Consider the following 18,728-nt stretch of genomic DNA (forward strand, 5'->3'; position numbering starts at 1 on the left):
TTTTTTTTCACAAGCAAGGCAAAATATGGCATATAAATATAAAAAAAAACATACACAAGCTGAACCAATTAATAACTGAATGGAAATAATAGTAACAATTATTAGTAATTATTTTCTATGATTCATTAAAATCAATGCGTGAACGCGATTTTACATACATTGAGTAAACTGTCAACTGTCATTTTCAATTTTTTATAGACGTCAGACGTCCTATGGCTATGACGTATAAGTTCGTTGGTAATTATTGTTTGAAAGCATAGTACTTATTTTATTTATTATGTTATGTTATTTATTAATTATAAATGAATTTTACTTCTATTAATTTACTATAAAATAGTTTGCCAAGAAATGTGCATATGTATTTCTTATTTGAAATCTAAAAACACGATAACGTCAAGATGACTTCTGAAATTGATGTTTCAAGAACAAATGAATTTCAACGACGTCGAAAGCTACGACTTCAACAGGTTTGCATATAGATTTTTTCAAATGTTTTGTGTCTAGGAATTAATACTATTATATATAATATATTTCATGCAAATAGGTCAGGGAACAGTCAAAAGATATTGCTAAGAAAATACGACAACGCGCTAAAGTTGAAAAGTTACGGCATGTTATAAACGTTGACGCAAAAAAGGAAAAGGACTATTTTGATTTACAAGAAAAATTGGTTGGTCGATTGGAGCAATTGTATTCTCAAAGCTTGGAAAATGTCGGGGCTGGACATAAAGACGCGTCTAATGTAAAAGAAACAGGTGAATTTTTACAGTTATATTTCGTCGACGTTCATTCCACATTCCAACGAAAGAATATTTCGTATTTGTGATTTAAGATCTTCATTGTGCTCATAAAGATGGTGTTGGATTTAGATGTAATCTTAAAAAATTTGTATTGCTCTCTTTAAACTTTACTAAATATTGATGCAATTTGTATATATGGACCAATATTACCAGAATGTTTCAAAATGAGCCCAGCCCATAAATTCAGTGTATGTATTGTAGGTATTTGATTTGTTTTTAAAGCTTTATAGTATACCGAAATTAATTTCTGGAGTAATTATTTATTATAGATACAGAACAAAAAAAGGATCTATCGAAATTGAGGGGAAGAGAAGCTGTTGCAGAACTCCGAAAAAGAAAGCAAGAAAAATTGGACGAACAGAAGAAAATCTTGGACAGAAAATTACAAGCTAGGTATGTACATATTATATATTAAAAAAATGTATGTTTTTCTAATATTCTCTATTTGAGATATGAGTAATGATAATATCAGATATGAACAGATGCAAATGGTATATGAACTTAATTATTCTGGTCTTTGTTTTTCTTTTGAAAATCAACATGTATGTCATTAAAACAGTTGTAATTGGCAATTGAAATGTTTGCTCAGAGTTTGTCTTTGTTCATTTTGCTATTTTCAATGTAACTGTATGTTAATGTAATGTAATGTAACTGGACTCCACCTTTTACAAAAAAGAGACATTATATCTTATTCATTTTTCAGGGAGATTGCAAATGAGATTAGTAGGGAAAAGGGTGTACTACTATCAAAGACTTTAGGGTCCAAGTCTGCTGACAATCTACAATCAAATAATATTGATGTTTGTAGTGATAATATCGAAAAGGACAAGAATACAGACAATCTCAAAGACAGTAATGAAACTAATATAGCTAAAAATGATATGGGTACCCAATGGGAAGGTGATGAGCTTGTCAATGAATGGGCACCCTGCGTTCCTGCTTTATCACTACCCAATGACAAAGATAGTTTAAAAGATTCAGGACATAACAGAGAAAAATCTGACCATAACAAAAGGATAAATTTATTTGCTCTTAGTGATGAAATGCCCTCCAGCCTGAGGGGTGGCCCATCGTCTACGGCCATGAATATACCTCCGCAGAAACCTTCAATGACTTTAATATCTGAATATTTGCAAAGCAGAAGTTTACGTTTGCGAGAGAACGAACCTGTCTCAAGCACAAAGAAGACGGATGACTTGCAGAGCATTAAGCAAACTATTCTTAAGAGTCGTTCATCAAGACCCGATGGTAATATCTCCAATCATGTTTGTCATGTACTTGATAAGCAACTTATACCAGTTCCATCCTGGAAAGCTGAAGATAGTTATGATATTTGTTGTCACTGCCATAGACATCAGCATAGTTCCAATAAATATATGACTTTTATTAATAATAATGTAACATATCCTTTCCATAGTACAGATTTGTCCCCAAGATCTAGGAGAGGATCAGTACAGAGAAAAACTAAATTGTTTAATACACCAGGTGATCCTAAGCACCTACAAGTTATGGCATTCTAAAACATTTTCACACATTAACAATGTAATATTTGGTTGTGTATCTCTGTAGTAGAGTCAAATCAATAAAACTAGAATACATTATACATTAATTGTGTAACATTAGTTTAATATTTCATTTTATTTAGTGCAATTGTAAAAGGAGGCCGTAAGTTCATTATTGTATCATTTCTGTGTATCATTCTAATTTCATGAAATCTGTTTATCGTAAATCATAATGTTGGTATTGCAATAGAGAGTGATTGGATTTGTATATTGGCTTTGTGTGTTATTTAAGTTCCATTTATTGTTGTGTGTTATGAAATTGTTATCCATTATTAATAGCTGTTTATAGTTTCAGGTAAATCAGACAAATCTAAAAGTGAAAGAGATAATGTTCTTAATAGAAAAGCTTCTGTCACCATGTACAATCACAGCACAAGAGACACTCGCGAAGTGTTATACAACAAAGATAAACTTGTTATTCGAGAACAAAATGCAGCTGATGATGATGCTTACACAAAAGCTTTAAAAGAGTCCTCCATAATAGAAGATGTGGAAAGCAAGGAACTTGACAAAAAGAAGCAAGAAATGAGGAATAAAGTAGCAATGACAAAAGAAAAGGTTGACAAAGAATACAAGGATACTTTGGCATTTTTGAACACTCTCTCTAAAGACACAACTAGTAGGACACAGGTATGTTTATACACAAGGGGATGTGTTATAATGGAAATACATTGATATGTTTTTATGAAGTTGTTTTGCTTTATTCGTTTTTCGTAATTTTTTACTGAATTAAAAAAAGAAACTAGTATCAATTTTCACATTGATTGTATACCTATTTTACAGAAAATAGCATATATGGACAGTGAGAGGCAGCAAATGCAAAAAGAAAAACATCAGAAGAAGATGCAAGAAGAATTTAGAAGGATAGAAAGAGAGTGCAAGCGGAGCTGTAAGGTAATAATAGATTATAAATAATTGATACAGAATTAGTTACAAACTTAGGCATATAATAATAATTGTATAATTTAATAATTATTGTTTTAGCATACAAGAAATCAAAGTAGGTGTAAATCTAGATCACCTGATAAATTTGACAATAACAATGACGTCTTGCCAAGAAACTTCCAGTATGATTGGATGCCAGTTCCAGAAAGTGACGGGAAGTACGCTGTACACACAATACCAAGTACGGCAAATGCAAAATCAAATAACACAGTTAAATTTAACGATGTCGACACTTACCATGAATACAGGTCCCGTCACAAACATACACCTCCAACAAAAGAAGGAAGTAAAGACAAGGAAAGAAAAAGAGTTGTTGAAACAGTTGTAATAGAACAAAATAGTAATGAATCAACGGACGCATCTTCTGTTATTTCTGACGCAAGTTCCATGGAACAAGATGACAAAACAAGGACAGAAGATCACTCGGATGAACCTAGACTCTCAGATGGCGATAGAATAGTGATTTATAAGATTTTAGATTCAAAAAGAGACAAAAAAAGTAAAAATGACAAGAAAACGAAAGCCATTAATAAAATTTTCAGATCTCTAAGTATAACAGAGAAGGCTAAGAAAGATGAAGTTGAACTAAAGGAAAATAATGTCACAGATAAACATGAACAATCAGCTCTCGATAACTTGAAAGAAGGTAGTACTATTTTTCATTTTTTATTTTTTATTTATTTCAGTAACCTTAAATTAATATCTTCTTTTTTGATGCAGGTATCTACAAAGTTAGCGACAATGGGTAAGTTACTTAATATTAACACTTTATACACTCAAATTTTTGTTTGTAAAATCAGGATTGCAGCTTATCTTTGCTAGAAAGCATTGTAATTTTTTATCCCTAGGTTCATAGAAAATGGTCACAATTGTTTCTTTTCGCATTCCCCCAAGTTTCTTTGTGCTTAATTATTACGATGGATAGTATTAGAACATTATTGATTCGAAAATTAAACTACATACCCCTAATGCTTGTGAAAATTCTTGATCCTAGGATGTCATATAATATTTTGAGTTGTTATACTGCTAATGTGGAACTATGGCAAACATCTACTGAGAGAAGGCCTTGGTGGTAATATTTTGTAAATGATTTATTCATCATTGATTACTTATTTAGAATTACAGTACATATTATTGTATCATTGTAATTATAATTCATACTTGCATATTTACATTACTCATTCAAATATCGTAACGTTGAATAGAACTCAACATAGAAATATAAATTATTGTTAGAATTGAATTTAATATTTTTAATTGCGTTTGAGAATTTAGAATAAAAATTCATAACTAACATAGATTTTAATAAAGGTAGCATACAAAGTGTATACAGTATGTCGCAGATTTAGTGTACTAAGATCAAGATAATGTATAATTAATGAATAAACACAGAGCAAATCCAATTGTTTTTACGTCGTTTTGTTAATTTAGTATTTTATACGTTATCAGCGTATTCAAATATCCTATCTAGTATCTACTACATTACACGACATGCGGGACACTCTGTTTATGTAGTGTTATGTGTATGTATGCAAAATGGTAATAATTTTAGAAATACATACTTAATGTTATTTGGTCAAAAACAATTTGTCAAAGTCAAAGCCTAGCACCAGCAACCTCAAGAGTCAAGACTAAGGTCACGATTCAGTAAAAAAAAATGTTATCCAAAAGCACAGAAAGGCAAAATGTTTCAGTCGGTTTTTAATAGTTTTATGTATTTAGAATGTTAGATAGTGATTAATATGTTTTACACTTATTATTAATAAACTTATTTTTTATTTTAGGGATAACATTGCTTCTATGTATTTCACGGAAGGTAATCGGGACACAAGCACATCTAAAGTTCCAGATACAACACAGAGAATACAAGAAAGTAATAGCTCCAAGCATGATAAAACTCAAAGTGGTAATTATAAATATATGGTGAATTAATATAATAATTACATATATATAGATTTTCTTAAATATTATTATAATATATTTTATTTATAGGTTTCGGGCCGTCGAAAGACAACGATGCTGCGCAATCCAGGTAATAATAATAATAGATAATTGGCAATATTGAAAAAAAATTCTCAGGAAAGATCCTATGGTGTATGGATTTGTTGTTATTAATACTGTACGAATATAAAAGTATTTATCGTCATTCCAGGAATCAACACTCTTGTTCGGGATGTAAATGTGCATGTTCAAATGCGAATCAGCCACAATCCTCAGCTGCTACATCCACTTCTTCATTCCAAACTGCTACAAATGATAAAGCTCCAAGGGGACTAACTGATGACGGCTTTTTAAAAATTATTAACGATGGACAACATGATGCCGGTAAATTTTACATAGGCGCTTCAGGTTTTCTCAAAGACGATAACTACGAAGTTGTAATACAGCTTAAAAAGAAAGAAACGGAAAAACTTGAAGGCAAAAGCCAAGAAGTAAATGTGAACGTCGTAGATGATTCAGCACCACCACCACCATCTAATAGCATATCAAAAGTCGATACTGAAGTACAATCGTCTTTTTGTAACAATTTAAAAGAAAGTGCAGCACAAACTTCTATCAATAAAGAAATAACAACCGGAGATAAAATATTATCCCAATCAAAATCAGAGCCTGTTCTTGTTACACGAGCGGCTTCTTCGGAGCAATTGAAATCGCGTGAAAAAACCCTAGATGGTGACATAGATAATAATAATAAATCTGATACAGCAGTCGACAAAAGTATTCATACATCGTTTCACGATTCATTTGCGATTCCTGAACATGTAACTAAAGTGGATCCCGTATCAAGACCAGCGACTTCTACATATACACAAACTTCATTTAGTTCGCCAAATTCACGACCCGTATTCATGCACATGACTTCATCAACTTCAACAGCATATATGAGTCCACCGGAACTCATTATGCCGCGTTTTTTGAAACATCATTCTCCTTCAAATACTGCTGATTTACTGATTAGTGATAATTACAATAAATTGAATGAACAAGGATGTAAAAAACAAAATAAACATTGTAAATCGAAACATTCAAGAAGCATTTCTACAGAGAATGTTCGTAAATGTCAGTCAAAACATATTTGTAGCACGACTGATACACCACCAAATACGGCTCACAGCTGTGATTATAACGGATCATGGTCGGAAAATGTTGAATCTGAAAAATATACACATGTAACACACAGTAAAAAATGCAGAAAATCCCATAAATATAAAAATAACGTCACCTTACATAAAAGTTCATCCAAATTTGTATGTGACAGTAACTCAAATGCTGTATTATCAAACAAAAACATTCAAAAATTATCCAATACTCACCAATTTAGTTCCACTAGAGGTGGATTTAATCCTGTGGTTCAGCAGTATGTGAATAAATTATTAACACTCAATAAAGAATCACTTAAAGCAATCCAAGTCGTCAATCAGGACTGTAGCACAGTGGACACACCTGGAAGTTCAATTATTTACAATCCTTCTAATACCGCTGGAAAGGGCTTGCCTATACAAAATCAAATATCTTTAGAACAAATTAAAATGATGCTCGAGCAGCAAATTATTCGAGAGCAAGAAAAAAGGCAACAGAAATATTTTGAAATGCCACCCAAATATATCTTTAGATTACCTCGTAAAAAACCGGTGCACAAAGTTAAATCTTTCAATATTTCAAAGCGTATTTTGAAAAATAAAAATGTTCAAAATGTAAGCACGGTACGTCACGAAAAATATAATAAAGCTGAGTCATCTTCTTCTTCGACAAAAGTATCTTCTTCAAAACAGCTACATATAAATAAGAATGAGTCTGATGTTTTAGTGACAAAACCTAAGAATCGAAGTAGTTCGCCGACTCCTAGAAAGACTAAAAATTATGATTCTAGTAGTATTAATAATGCTAGTAAACCACGAAAAAAAGAAACTTTGTTTCAACATGTTTCTAATTACTCTTCTGATGGCACTCATTGTAGTAAAGAGGATTATAAACTTCATCTAGATAGATGCACAATAACGCCTATGACCTCTGATTCAGAACGGAGACAAAGAAAAGTTAAGAACACTTCTCAAAATCTTCCAACTGATATTTCTACTCAAACAAGTGGAATCGATAGTGAAATTAATTTTATGAAACAAGCCGAAAACAAGCTTCAGAATATGGAAAAAATTGCTGATTTGACTGATAAGTGTACCAAGCGTTTATCGAATTTGGCTAAAGTTCTAGAAGAAGTAAGGCGGAATAAATCCTTAGTATATAGCCATTTGTCAAATTCCGACACTACATCCGACTCCGAATCCAAGAATATAAAAATAAAAGAAAATGTGCCGGAGTTATTACCAAAAGACATTATACGTGTTCCAAAGGTACCTTTGAATTTCCATGAAAAAGAAAAGATCGATGGAGATAACTATGTACCTTTACTTGGAGATATCCCTAAGCCTCTTACACCCTCAACATTATCATTATCAACCATAAGTGAAAAATCAAATCTACCAACAAACAGCACTGACCAGACTAAGGTGAAGGCAAGACCACCTCCTGCTTTAACTCGCGTAAATTTAAAAAATGTACAAGATTTTTATGCTATTCCACATGAATTGTCTACTGTCCTTGAAGTTGATTCACCAATGAGTTTAAAACAGAAAAATCAATCATCACGTCGTGAAATAAGCCAAGAAATACCATGTAAAAGTAATGAAGATGATAATGACAAACAAATAAACAAAATAAATGATACTGGTTTGGATTTAGTAGATAGTAAAGGAGACTCTTCTAAACGCCACTCCTCCTCAGATTCGGCTGACAATGCTAAAATTCAAATGATGGATATGAAATTATTTAATGATATCATGCTCAAGCCATTTTTGAGTTTACATGACTATGCGAAGCAATGTGATGTTCGTATCGACGAAGGGTCAAATATAGAAGAAGTTTTTAAAGAAGACCATATACAAGAAGAATTAAGCTCTTTACATTCTGATAGTAGTCTACCTGATGTTATATCTGAATTACTCAAAAGAAAAATTATTACTGAGCCATTTAAGTTTGATACGGCATCACATGTCAATAGCACAAGCATGTCATCTGAATCCTCTTTATCCCTTTTAGCCCTATCTAAAATTCGTAAGGAAAGAAAAAAAATTAATAAGTTAGCTATGAACAAAGAAAATATGGCGGAGACATCAGAAACTTTAAGCATTTCTTCAAACCCTGATTTAGAAAATGCTTTTCAGAAACTAGGTATGGGTTGGGCTTCTTCTACATTAAAAAAGACTAAAGAGCGATTGGCTTTATCTTCTTCCTCTAACACTTCTAGCTCAAGTTTAAGTCACTTAAAATTTAAAAGCTTCCACAAGGAAATACCAACTATAACAACTGAATCTACAATTTCAGAACATAACGATTCAAATAAGAAAGTCCGCCAACCGAGAAGTGTGATTGATAATTCAAAAAATGCAGAACAACAAACATCCTTGGTAAATTCCATGACTGTGAAAGAGTTTCTGACAAACGAATTGGCCAAGAAAATCACATTTACCAACAAGTCTAATAAAGGCGATGACGAATTTGTGTCTCTGTATGAAACGAAAATGCCAGAGGAGATAAAAAATACAACGGAAATATGTGAGGATGAAAAGTCGTTGGCAAGCCAGAGCAATAATAGAGCAAGGACATCAACTCCTGTCCAGATTTATAAAGCAAACACATACCAATCGTCCTCTAGCACAAATACATCCAATGGATTGTTTAGTAATGCAGATGAACTCTCTTCAGTGAAAGTTACTTCAACCTCCATACGAAATCATTCCACTTCTGACAAGGAAGATCTAACCATTCCAAATTACAGCCTTAAGAGAAAGGGCTTATCTGATTGTAGTAAAAGTGAATAATCAGTTATGAAATTTAATTTATTTGTTACATTTTTTCTGTGATTATTTAAATGATTTTTTTATATGTAGACATTTTGTTGATGACCTGTTTAGATTTTTATGTATATAAAATGACGAGTTTATAGTGGAATAAAATACATGTCTAAAAAAATAAATATTTTTATTTGTGTTCCTCCTCTTAGGTCATACTATACGAGCTGTTTTCCCGCCGTGGGAATCCGCTTCTGAACAGCGCTAGTCACAATTTAATATGAAAGTTGTATGCGGCATTATGCATACTACATGGGTGGTTTCCCGCTACGCGCGCTAATAATTCTATTCATTTATAAGGAGCTGCAAGCGCAGTTATCATTGGCGGGTCCATGTTCAAATGAACAGAAGACAGCGATAAACCGCGTCCTGTGTAGTTTGATGGTCTGCGGCAGCTTTGGCGAGCGGATTCCCGCGGCGGGAAATCCGCTCGTAAAATGACCCTAAGACTGAGCCCCGATACAAGTTTAGGTTTTCTTTCTGGCAATTCTGTCTTATTTGTAGATAATTTCATAACTATTTCCAAGATTTTTTATACTTACTAAGTATCAATTTATGTCAGTTTTATAGCACTCCGAACTCTGAAAATGCGGAAGTTCTTAAAACTCATCATACTTTTATATTACTTATTTTCTTTGTTCATTTATGGTTCAAATTATTTAACTTTTATGAAAAACTGAAAAATTTACGCATTAAAAAGTCTTTGTATCATCAGAAAGCAGTGAAACCAGCCCATTGGGTATTGTAAAAATGTTAAAGTTATTAAAACAAATTTATTGTTGAAGCAAGTCACATTTATTAGACAACATCAATTTCTTAACCCTTATTAAAACGCTGGGAGCTATACTTCCCACGTCTCAGATTGAAGTAAATCGTGTTTTATTTTTATATGCTTAAACCTAATGCAGTGAAATATTTATCTACGCAATCTTAACATTTCAGAGAACTTTTTTTCATGGAAACACTTTTCAGAGAATTATTACATGTCATGGTAAACACACGTCAAAGTCAGGTGACGGGATTTTGCAGCCGAAAACGACCGTTATTTTTTAGTTTTTGGTGTAGTGCTCAAAAAAAATTAGATAAGTAGATTTGAGTTCTAGCTATGTAAACTAGACTATATTACGGTTGCGTGAAACGTAAAAATATGCCCAGAATCTTTCATTTATACCTTGGTAGAGTCGATTGAAATTAAGTCTTTAAGTGGGAAGATATCATCCCAGTGTTCGTCACTGCACACGACATTTTGAAATTCTATATATAAAATCTGTGTGTCAAAATCTTTTTTAGTTGGTATAAGCAACTTATTTATTGTAATTCGTTATTTCCTGATCAGATAATTAGAAATCTTAACTTAATACATTAGTATTTACCTATTGTTTTCATTTTGTTTTAGAAAAATGCCATTTTTATGTTGAAGTCATTCATTTTTCAATTCCCGAATTCTTCCCTCAATAAAATAAACTTGCATTCATGAGTACTTTCACCTCCTTTATTAAAAAACTTGATCTTTATAATTTTTTACGATAACATTAAATTCACAAGTGGAGTCAGGGTAACTAACTAGTGTTTTAAAATATTGATGTCTGGAGTGGACACTGGGAACTATAGTTCCCACCTATCCAAACTTTTTACAAGAGAGAACAGATGACGGGATATATACTTCCCACCGAAAAAAGGGTACTTCCCCCCCACTAACCCCTTTTTTGTGTGTATTTTTGAAATCTACGACCCAAAATTACCCAGGAACGTATCTTACTTTTTTGTTAGCTCCTCCACAGGCTCGCGTTTGAATAAGGGTTAACATTATTATAAATAAGACATTTATCACAAAACATTACCTCAAAGGTTACATATGGAAATGTCAAAAAATAAATATTACAACTGTCTTAGACCAAACTGTAGTAGAATATCAGCTAAAATCACAGAACACAAAACTAACAGCTAAATTAAATTAGTACATATTAACTTATTCTATAGTCATAGATATTGGCATATCCAAACTACCCCCACAGTACAGCACAAGACAACATAAAACAAAAATATACTCATTTGCTGTACATAATATGTTCTATCAGCTGTTATGGCCATGGCTAGTGTTTTGTGTGCATGATCATTTTGATCATATTTGAGGTTATCTCATGTGTAAGCTTCAAATACTGTGTAGTGTAATAAAATTCTCCTTTAAAATGTCTAATTTCATCTAGCTGATCATTATTGTTCTTTCTTGTCAGTTTTTAACACATATTTTTCTACAAGTTGGTAGCCAAGCCCTAGGGTGAGAGCTGCTACTGCAGTTCCTTGGGCGGCTACACGAAGCTGCATTAGGAATACACTTGTGCTCATTTTGCCTCTGGTCTTATATTTGTATGCACCCACTCCACATACACCAATTAACCCCATGATACCTGTAAATATATTTTAAATCAATATTGAAATGAGCATTTACTATTTAATATCTTATTTAAACCAATAGAATGAAAACTAAATGAATAATTAACATTTAACAAATCTTTTAATCTTCTGTAAGGTAAACCTTGAGAGATTTTTAATATATTTCTTTAGAAGCAAAGAAATTAAAATTACCAAGAATCATGAATGGAGAATCTTTGGATTTCCTCGCCAGTCTTTCTGCTTGAGACTCATCTTTGTATTCGAAAATTTTTTGTGGATCCATTTTGAGATTCAATGATTACTACACTGAAAACATAAAAAAAGTATAATGTAAGAATGTTTTGTAAAAATAGCAGAACAATAATCCGAAATTTTAGTATGTATTTTTGTATTAGTTAATTTACGGTTTATACATCTAATTATGCGTTATTGTACCTATTATATAAGGAAATATATTTTTTTCTAAGACGGGTTAGTAAAAGAATTAATAAATTTATTAAAATTATGTATATGTATGTTATGGAACAATAATAGACCTTTATAGACTTTAAATAATTGAACTCACCTTAACCTTATATAATTTTAAATAATTATTATATAATTTTAGAAATTCCACAACATTGCATCACTTTCAGCAATTGTACTAAAGTAACCTTGTCGATTTTCAATTTTCCATGATCTATCATCTGTCATCATCTGTGTCAAGCACTGTGTCAAGACTCAAGTGTCAAGAGTCAAGACCATAGAGTAATATAATATATGTCAAGACTGAGACAAATCAAAATTCCACTGCCAAATAATATTATCTTTGGGCCTAAGCTTTAAACGCAATAAACGTATCAAAGCGTAGACAGAGTCACAGAGAATCCATTGGTTTCTCTGTCTACGTATCAAAGTATCGTAACCAAAGACAATTATTTTACACAACTACTACAGACACTACAGAGTTGAATGGAAGAATAAAAACGATTAAATAAAATTAATAAATAATAATGAATATTTTTTATTCATCTCAATCTCAAAAATACACTAAATTTTTTTTACAAGTACTTCATGCAATTGCTTCATCATAATCAACCGGACGTTAATTGTTTTTTAGCGTTCCGTACCCGAAGGGTAAAACGCGAACCCTATTATTAAGCCTCCGCTGTCTGTCTGTCTGCCTCCAGGCTGTATCTCATAAACCGTGATGTATTTCTGTTGCCGCTATAACAACAAATATAAAAAATAAAATGTATATATATTAAGGGGGCCCCATGCAATAAATTATTTTCTATTAAATCTCAAACATTTATTTATTCACTTATACTTCTTCTAGAAGCACTTTTGAAACGTCATTACATTTTTTTAACATTTACCATCGATTCGGAAAGCAGTATCTATGGAGAAGAACCGGCAAGAAACTCCATAGTTGCTCTTTTATTTATTAACTAGCGACCCACCCCGGCTTCGCACGGTTGCAATGCTGATACTAAATACACAACAGAAAAACTGTGAACGTTGTATATAAAAACATAGCGGCCCGCTCCGGCTTCGCACGGGTATAAAATATATAGCCGGGCGGCCGGCCGGTACCGCCGCAAACGCTATGTCCCGCAATTTTTTAATTCTGTAATATCTTCGAAAATATTCGCTTAAATCATACGATGTAAAGGGCCATATAGATCTATATTAAATGAACAATGTATTCAAGGTATTTAATTGGTTAAGGATTAATGCTGTATTGGTTAAAATCGCTTCGAAAATTAGCCATTATTTGTCGTAAAAAGTAAATGACAAAAAAAAGTTATTGTGGGTTATCCATAAGAGATAGACATATACCATCGCGGACTTTTCTGTAGACCTTTTCAATGTGTATAATACTTAGTACATTATTTTGATAAAACTCGTAGGGCCTGCATTTGCAATGTAAGCGGAAAAAATGTAATTTTTTACGACATCACATTAGAAACCTCAAAAATAACAGTACTTCTCCACTATTTAATGGGTGTTATTATACATATAAACCTTCCTCTTGAATCACTCTATCTATAAAAAAAACCGCATCAAAATCCGTTGCGTAGTTTCAAAGATTTAAGGGTACAAAGGATCATAGGGATATAGGGACAGAGAAAGCGATTTTGTTTTATACCATGTAGTGAAGATGATAGTACGGAACCTTTCGTGCGCAAGATCGACTCGCACTTGGCCGGTTTGAAATATTAGTTTGCTGACGCAACAATCTCCTTTGTTATAAGATAATTTACAAAAAAGGCTGACCTTCTAATTCTAGGGAACTTTACACTTAATTTTCCTCGGATATTGTGGTGCATGAGCGATGAAGTTTTGGTTGTGTATTTATATATTATGTAGTTTCAGTTTACTCGGGAAGTAGGAATAAAATTATGTAGATAGACAAAAACTATGGCATAGCCGCACAAACAACACGTTTATGTGTTTGTCATTAAGAAATTATATAATGGAACGATGATTGGAACGATTTTAGTGAAAATTTTCGAGTGTGGACTTAGGTGGATTCGAGAACAAACGGAGCCGTGGAAAGAGAGCATTATTACATAGAGGAAATAATTCAGCTGATATGATAATGTTTAGGTCCAGTGTAGATTTTACATTTTTATAAGAAAATAAAGTATCATATTTTATGCTCTTCAAATGTGCCACGTAAAATAAAATAAATGATATATAATTAATTCACCGAAATTTCAAAATATCTACTTAAGTACTCTAGTCATAAATAATATTAATATGTATTACTTGTATACGTAGTATATTATTATTAGTCTGTGGTATTACATTTTATAAAATATAATATTAGTTAGGTAAATGAAAAAAAAAAACATAAAAAACTAAATAAATTTATTGAATAGGTTAACTTAAAAATATATAAAGTTGGCCCCAAAAGTTTAAGTATAAGTATTAAAAAGCACACTTAAAACTATGATATTTAAAAAAAAGGCAATATTCACTTATCACTTACTTTCTTACCGGTATTTATTCATTATTAATTATATTTATTTTCCCATGTATATATGTAATACCAAACGAGTACACGGGCCGCTCGAGCAGTTAACGGCTGAGCGACGTACACGGACGGCTCGAGCGGTCGGCGTCAACTGCTCGAGCCGTCGGTTGTTGACCACTCGAGCCGTCGCTACCAACCACTCGAGCGTTTCATTTTTTTGACTAGTCAAGTCATTGATTTTCAGGGGGGGAGGGAGCCGTCGACGGCTCTAGCGCAGTCAACGGCTCGAGCAGTCAGTGTATGCCTCACGACCGCTCGCGAGCCGTTAACGGCACGGTGGAATTTCGTCATGCAGTTGACGGCTTGAAGCGGTCGCGACGGCTCGAGCCGTCTCAAATTTTTGATACATGGCCAAATATAATAAACGCCCAGTTAGATATTGTAAAGATCAAATAAATCTATTTTTATATGTTTCGATCGTTAATAAAAATTAAATCTATGAGTAATATCTCCGCACTTCCGCTAGTATAGATTCATACGTTGATTCGTCGATGATAACAAACCGTTTTGCCCGTCTACTAAAGTAATAAATGTCTCCAGTATAAATATCGAACCATAGGGCATGGATATGTAAGTCGTGTTTCTCTAAGCGTTTTTTCAGCATACCATATGACGCCACATTTTGAAGCTGTTGTAGCGTATTTACCTGAAAAATATAATTTAGAACAGTTCCCATTACAATCATAGACGGCAATCACACAAAATTATTGTTGGATTAATAAAACCACTGCAAAGTGCAAAGATTACTTGAGACAGTTTATCCTCGATGCAGAATTTGTTCTCAGGATCAATATACGCGACAAATTTTCGCTGAGGCGTTTCAGCTGTAAATAACATTGGTTTGTTGAAGTCGCCATTCATATCTAAAAACTTTTGCAGGCTTGTATTTCCGTGAGTACAAAGCCATGACTTAAGGGGGGATATTCGCCGCTGTTCCTGAAAAAGAAAAATTCAATATTCATAATAGGTATATTATCTTTATAGCCACTTTTGTCTTTTATTCATTTCTTTTTTGTTATTTCGATACGAATTCCTAAAATAAAATGAAAAAGACTTACAATACTAGATTCTGTTTTGCTTTTTAATTTGTATAAGAGATTCATTGCTTTACAATCACTATGTCCGCAGACTATAACATGTCTGATATCGTTCATTATACATCCTAGTTCAAGTCCTGCTGGTTCACAACTAGTCATCTCATCTATAAAGCTTTGAGAATGAGGGACGAGATTACCGGCATTTCTGACTGAAAATATTAACAATCAATTTAATTTAAAGTCGGAACTCGGAATGGTACAAAACGGTAACAATCAATATGCATTCTGCGGGTGTATAAAGTATAGGCCCTTTTAAGCTATTGCATAGCTTCTATCGCGGGCCTTGAGCGCGGGGACCGAATCGAGAAATTCCGTAACGAAAAAACCTCACGCTCCCCACTCCGACGGACACGGAGATGTGGCTTGAAGGCACGCTATGCAATAGCTTTACCGCGGCAGTCCCCGAGTGCCACACGTCTTTTTTATATGTTTTTTTTTCACACAGCGCCATAATATAACCCCAAAATAGCTATAAGCTGTTTGAAACAAACCGCTTATTTTAAACTGCTCGGTTTATAATAACGAGAATTTTACTGAAAGATGGCCAACCTTCTGTTTGAAAGCCATCCAAGTCACGGGCAGCATACTATATAGAGACTACAGTACATAATATTATTAATACGTGATTAATACTAAGACTACTTAATTAGGAAAATGATTTTATATACAAACCAACAAACATGTCGCCTACGCAAGTCTCTGTGAATCTTGTGGGTATCATTCTACTGTCCATGCAAGTGTAAAAAATTGCTTTAGGCTAAAAACATAAATGGAAAATAAATAAGAATTAACATTGTTATAAACATCATGGTTTTAAAATTCTAAGCTTAAAACAAATTGTGATTGTTAAACTGAACTGTAAACGTCAAGTCGATAACTGACACTGGAGTAAATATGTCAAAATCTTTAGTTATTTGTTGTATCGATATGACATTAAATTGACATTTAAAATTTGCACCGAAATCAAGTATTGCGAAATTAAATACCTACCTACAATTTCTTCACATATTTTTGTTGGCAAAGTTTTAATTTGAAGCATAAAGGTAATTTATATGCGTTTGTAAAATCACAATAAAAATTATTTAAGGTTAGTTCTACTTACAACAGGATTGTCTTTAACTTGTTCAAATTGCTTCACCATGCTTGCTCTGTCTAAAACACGGTATCTCATAATACCCCTTAATATTCTATCCATTTTGTGTGCTAACTGAACTTATATCCCATCATTGGGCTGCCACTTCTATTTTAATTTCTAACGCGTGTATGTACATAATTAAAGCTGATTTTGACATTTGTGACCTTCATTACTAAAGCTTATCGGGCGAATGAAAACATTGGGAACAACATGTAAAACTGTAAAAATATGAACGCGTATTTTATGACGATTGCTTTATAGTAGGCTATCAGATAATAATAGTAGACAAAGATGTAATAAATAATAAAATTGCTTAATTTTTTGCTTCTTTTTTATATTGTTTTTTTAGTATGTTACTATAAACAAATTATATAACATTTATTTTTCTTTTAGATGAATACAGAGGGTGTTATTGGGGATGGAGCCACTTCTGAGAAGGTGACTCCATTACTGCCTATAAATCACCGTTTCTTGGAACCTGAACGGGCTGTGAAATCCATAACTGATATGGCTATTTGGGAAAAATCAGAAGCTTACATGGAATACACAGGATTCATCGCTACTCTCAATGAAGCAATAAAAAGTAAACCTTTGTCAGTTGATTGTAAAATATCAGAAAATATAACAAAATTTGGGCACATGTTGGATAAAATAAGTAATTTAATAAATGAATTCCCACCAATAGAGCAGCCACAACGGTTTGGCAATAGTGCATTTCGTGACTGGTTGGCAAAGGTGAAGGTTAATTCTACACAGTATCTTCAGGATGCTCTAGATCCAAAACTGCATTTAGCTATACCAGAAATTAAGATATATTTGGAGGAAAGCTTTGGCAATGCCACTAGGATTGATTATGGTACAGGTCATGAGATGGCCTTTATTATGTTTTTATGTTGTCTTTACAAAATAGGTTCCCTCCAGAATGATGATCATGTTGCAACTGTCTTCATTTTGTTTAACAAATACCTTAATATCGCTAGAAAGTTGCAACAAACATACAGAATGGAGCCAGCCGGAAGTCATGGTGTTTGGAGTCTTGACGATTATCAATTTGTGCCTTTCATATGGGGCAGTTCCCAGCTGATAGAACAACCGAGAATATATCCGCCAACTAAATTTCTAGAAGATGATATTATTGAAAAATATTCAGATGATTATATGTTTTTGTCTTGCATTAAGTATATAAAGGAAGTGAAAACGGGACCTTTTGCGGAGCATTCAAATCAATTGTGGAGCATCAGTGCTGTTGGTTCATGGGCTAAAATAAATCAAGGTCTGATAAAAATGTACAAAAAGGAGGTACTAGCAAAGTTTCCTGTTATACAGCATGTATTATTTGGATCTCTTTTGCCCATACGTAGATTCCCTATCCAACATTGATAATAAATAAAAGCCACTTGTTGTATTCTATTTTTAATTTATTTACTGTAACATTTTATCTCATATTATTTATAATCAGTATTATTATAATACTTGTGTTGATTTGATTTTTTATTTGAATCAAGTTTTGTAATCAAAATGTGATATTAATTTTATTTCAGTTAGGTGTTATTAAAATTGGTATTGCTAAGTCTATAACTTAAAATAGGTGAAGATATTTCCTACATGATTGTAGAATGCGCTTTTAATTTTTTACCTTAATATTTATATAATACTATGTAAAGATGAATTGATGAGTATGTAGGATTGTTACTTTGTAATAAAATTCTAACACAAATACTTTGGTTTTTTGTTTAATTTCCAAAATGCATCAAGAAGTTTTCTAAAAATTCTCGATGTTTATCGTATTCATTTATGTAGAAGTAATTGTTATAAACTTAGATTACAAAATAAAAGGGTTATAAAACTATCAAAAGTTTCACATTAT

At 32.6% G+C, this 18,728-nt stretch overlaps 4 protein-coding genes across 7 annotated transcripts; 2 read left to right on the plus strand and 2 right to left on the minus strand.

Annotated features, from left to right (window-relative positions):
- Positions 1-216: 216 nt before the first annotated feature.
- Positions 217-9,321, plus strand: LOC149489939 (uncharacterized). Its single transcript, XM_089714734.1, has 11 exons — positions 217-467; positions 545-755; positions 1,070-1,193; positions 1,504-2,048; positions 2,652-2,992; positions 3,146-3,256; positions 3,347-3,953; positions 4,028-4,052; positions 5,092-5,213; positions 5,300-5,339; positions 5,460-9,321. The coding sequence occupies exons 1-11, from the start codon at positions 399-401 to the stop codon at positions 9,181-9,183; spliced, it is 5,919 nt and encodes a 1,972-aa protein (XP_089570860.1). The 5' UTR covers positions 217-398; the 3' UTR covers positions 9,184-9,321.
- Positions 9,322-11,019: 1,698 nt separating this feature from the next.
- LOC149489940 (HIG1 domain family member 1A, mitochondrial) lies at positions 11,020-12,326 on the minus strand. 2 transcript variants are annotated; one of them, XM_089714736.1, is made up of 3 exons: positions 12,179-12,326; positions 11,800-11,913; positions 11,020-11,621 (listed from the first exon to the last, which is right to left on the minus strand). In XM_089714736.1, the coding sequence occupies exons 2-3, from the start codon at positions 11,888-11,890 to the stop codon at positions 11,428-11,430; spliced, it is 285 nt and encodes a 94-aa protein (XP_089570862.1). In that variant the 5' UTR covers positions 11,891-11,913; positions 12,179-12,326; the 3' UTR covers positions 11,020-11,427. The 2 variants fall into 2 exon arrangements, with proteins under 2 accessions (XP_089570862.1, XP_089570861.1); XM_089714735.1 differs by having other exon boundaries at positions 12,173-12,326.
- A 2,632-nt stretch (positions 12,327-14,958) lies between these two features.
- CAHbeta (carbonic anhydrase beta) lies at positions 14,959-16,970 on the minus strand. The gene is made up of 5 exons (XM_089714741.1): positions 16,829-16,970; positions 16,399-16,483; positions 15,688-15,875; positions 15,377-15,565; positions 14,959-15,275 (listed from the first exon to the last, which is right to left on the minus strand). The coding sequence occupies exons 1-5, from the start codon at positions 16,919-16,921 to the stop codon at positions 15,066-15,068; spliced, it is 765 nt and encodes a 254-aa protein (XP_089570867.1). The 5' UTR covers positions 16,922-16,970; the 3' UTR covers positions 14,959-15,065.
- On the plus strand, positions 16,630-18,653 carry LOC149489942 (serine/threonine-protein phosphatase 2A activator-like). 3 transcript variants are annotated; one of them, XM_089714738.1, is made up of 2 exons: positions 16,630-16,813; positions 17,255-18,653. In XM_089714738.1, exon 2 carries the CDS (start codon positions 17,255-17,257, stop codon positions 18,239-18,241), a length of 987 nt encoding a protein of 328 aa, XP_089570864.1. In that variant the 5' UTR covers positions 16,630-16,813; the 3' UTR covers positions 18,242-18,653. The 3 variants fall into 3 exon arrangements, with proteins under 3 accessions (XP_089570864.1, XP_089570865.1, XP_089570863.1); XM_089714739.1 differs by having other exon boundaries at positions 16,631-16,769; XM_089714737.1 differs by lacking the exon at positions 16,630-16,813 and adding an exon at positions 17,021-17,081.
- Positions 18,654-18,728: the final 75 nt, after the last annotated feature.

This window comes from Colias philodice, chromosome 3 (genome assembly GCF_061535455.1).
Source record: "Colias philodice isolate Cphi_HAF_F1 chromosome 3, ilColPhil1 Martin Lab GWU primary, whole genome shotgun sequence".
Classification (NCBI taxonomy): domain Eukaryota; kingdom Metazoa; phylum Arthropoda; class Insecta; order Lepidoptera; family Pieridae; genus Colias; species Colias philodice.

Bases quoted from the DNA above. Each gene is read 5' to 3' on its own strand.
- LOC149489940 (XM_089714736.1), bottom strand. From the start codon at position 11,890: ATGGATCCACAAAAAATTTTCGAATACAAAGATGAGTCTCAAGCAGAA. The intron at 11,622-11,799 runs GTAATTTTAATT...ATATATTTACAG, and splicing joins TTCTCCATTCATGATTCTTG to GTATCATGGGGTTAATTGGT.
- CAHbeta (XM_089714741.1), bottom strand. From the start codon at position 16,921: ATGGATAGAATATTAAGGGGTATTATGAGATACCGTGTTTTAGACAGA. The intron at 15,876-16,398 runs GTTTGTATATAA...TAATATTTTCAG, and splicing joins CGTAGGCGACATGTTTGTTG to TCAGAAATGCCGGTAATCTC. The intron at 15,276-15,376 runs GTAATCTTTGCA...TATATTTTTCAG, and splicing joins TCGAGGATAAACTGTCTCAA to GTAAATACGCTACAACAGCT.
- LOC149489939 (XM_089714734.1), top strand. From the start codon at position 399: ATGACTTCTGAAATTGATGTTTCAAGAACAAATGAATTTCAACGACGT. The intron at 468-544 runs GTTTGCATATAG...TCATGCAAATAG, and splicing joins GAAAGCTACGACTTCAACAG to GTCAGGGAACAGTCAAAAGA. The intron at 5,340-5,459 runs GTAATAATAATA...TCGTCATTCCAG, and splicing joins AACGATGCTGCGCAATCCAG to GAATCAACACTCTTGTTCGG.
- LOC149489942 (XM_089714737.1), top strand. From the start codon at position 17,052: ATGAAAACATTGGGAACAACATGTAAAACT. The intron at 17,082-17,254 runs GTAAAAATATGA...TTTTTCTTTTAG, and splicing joins TGGGAACAACATGTAAAACT to ATGAATACAGAGGGTGTTAT.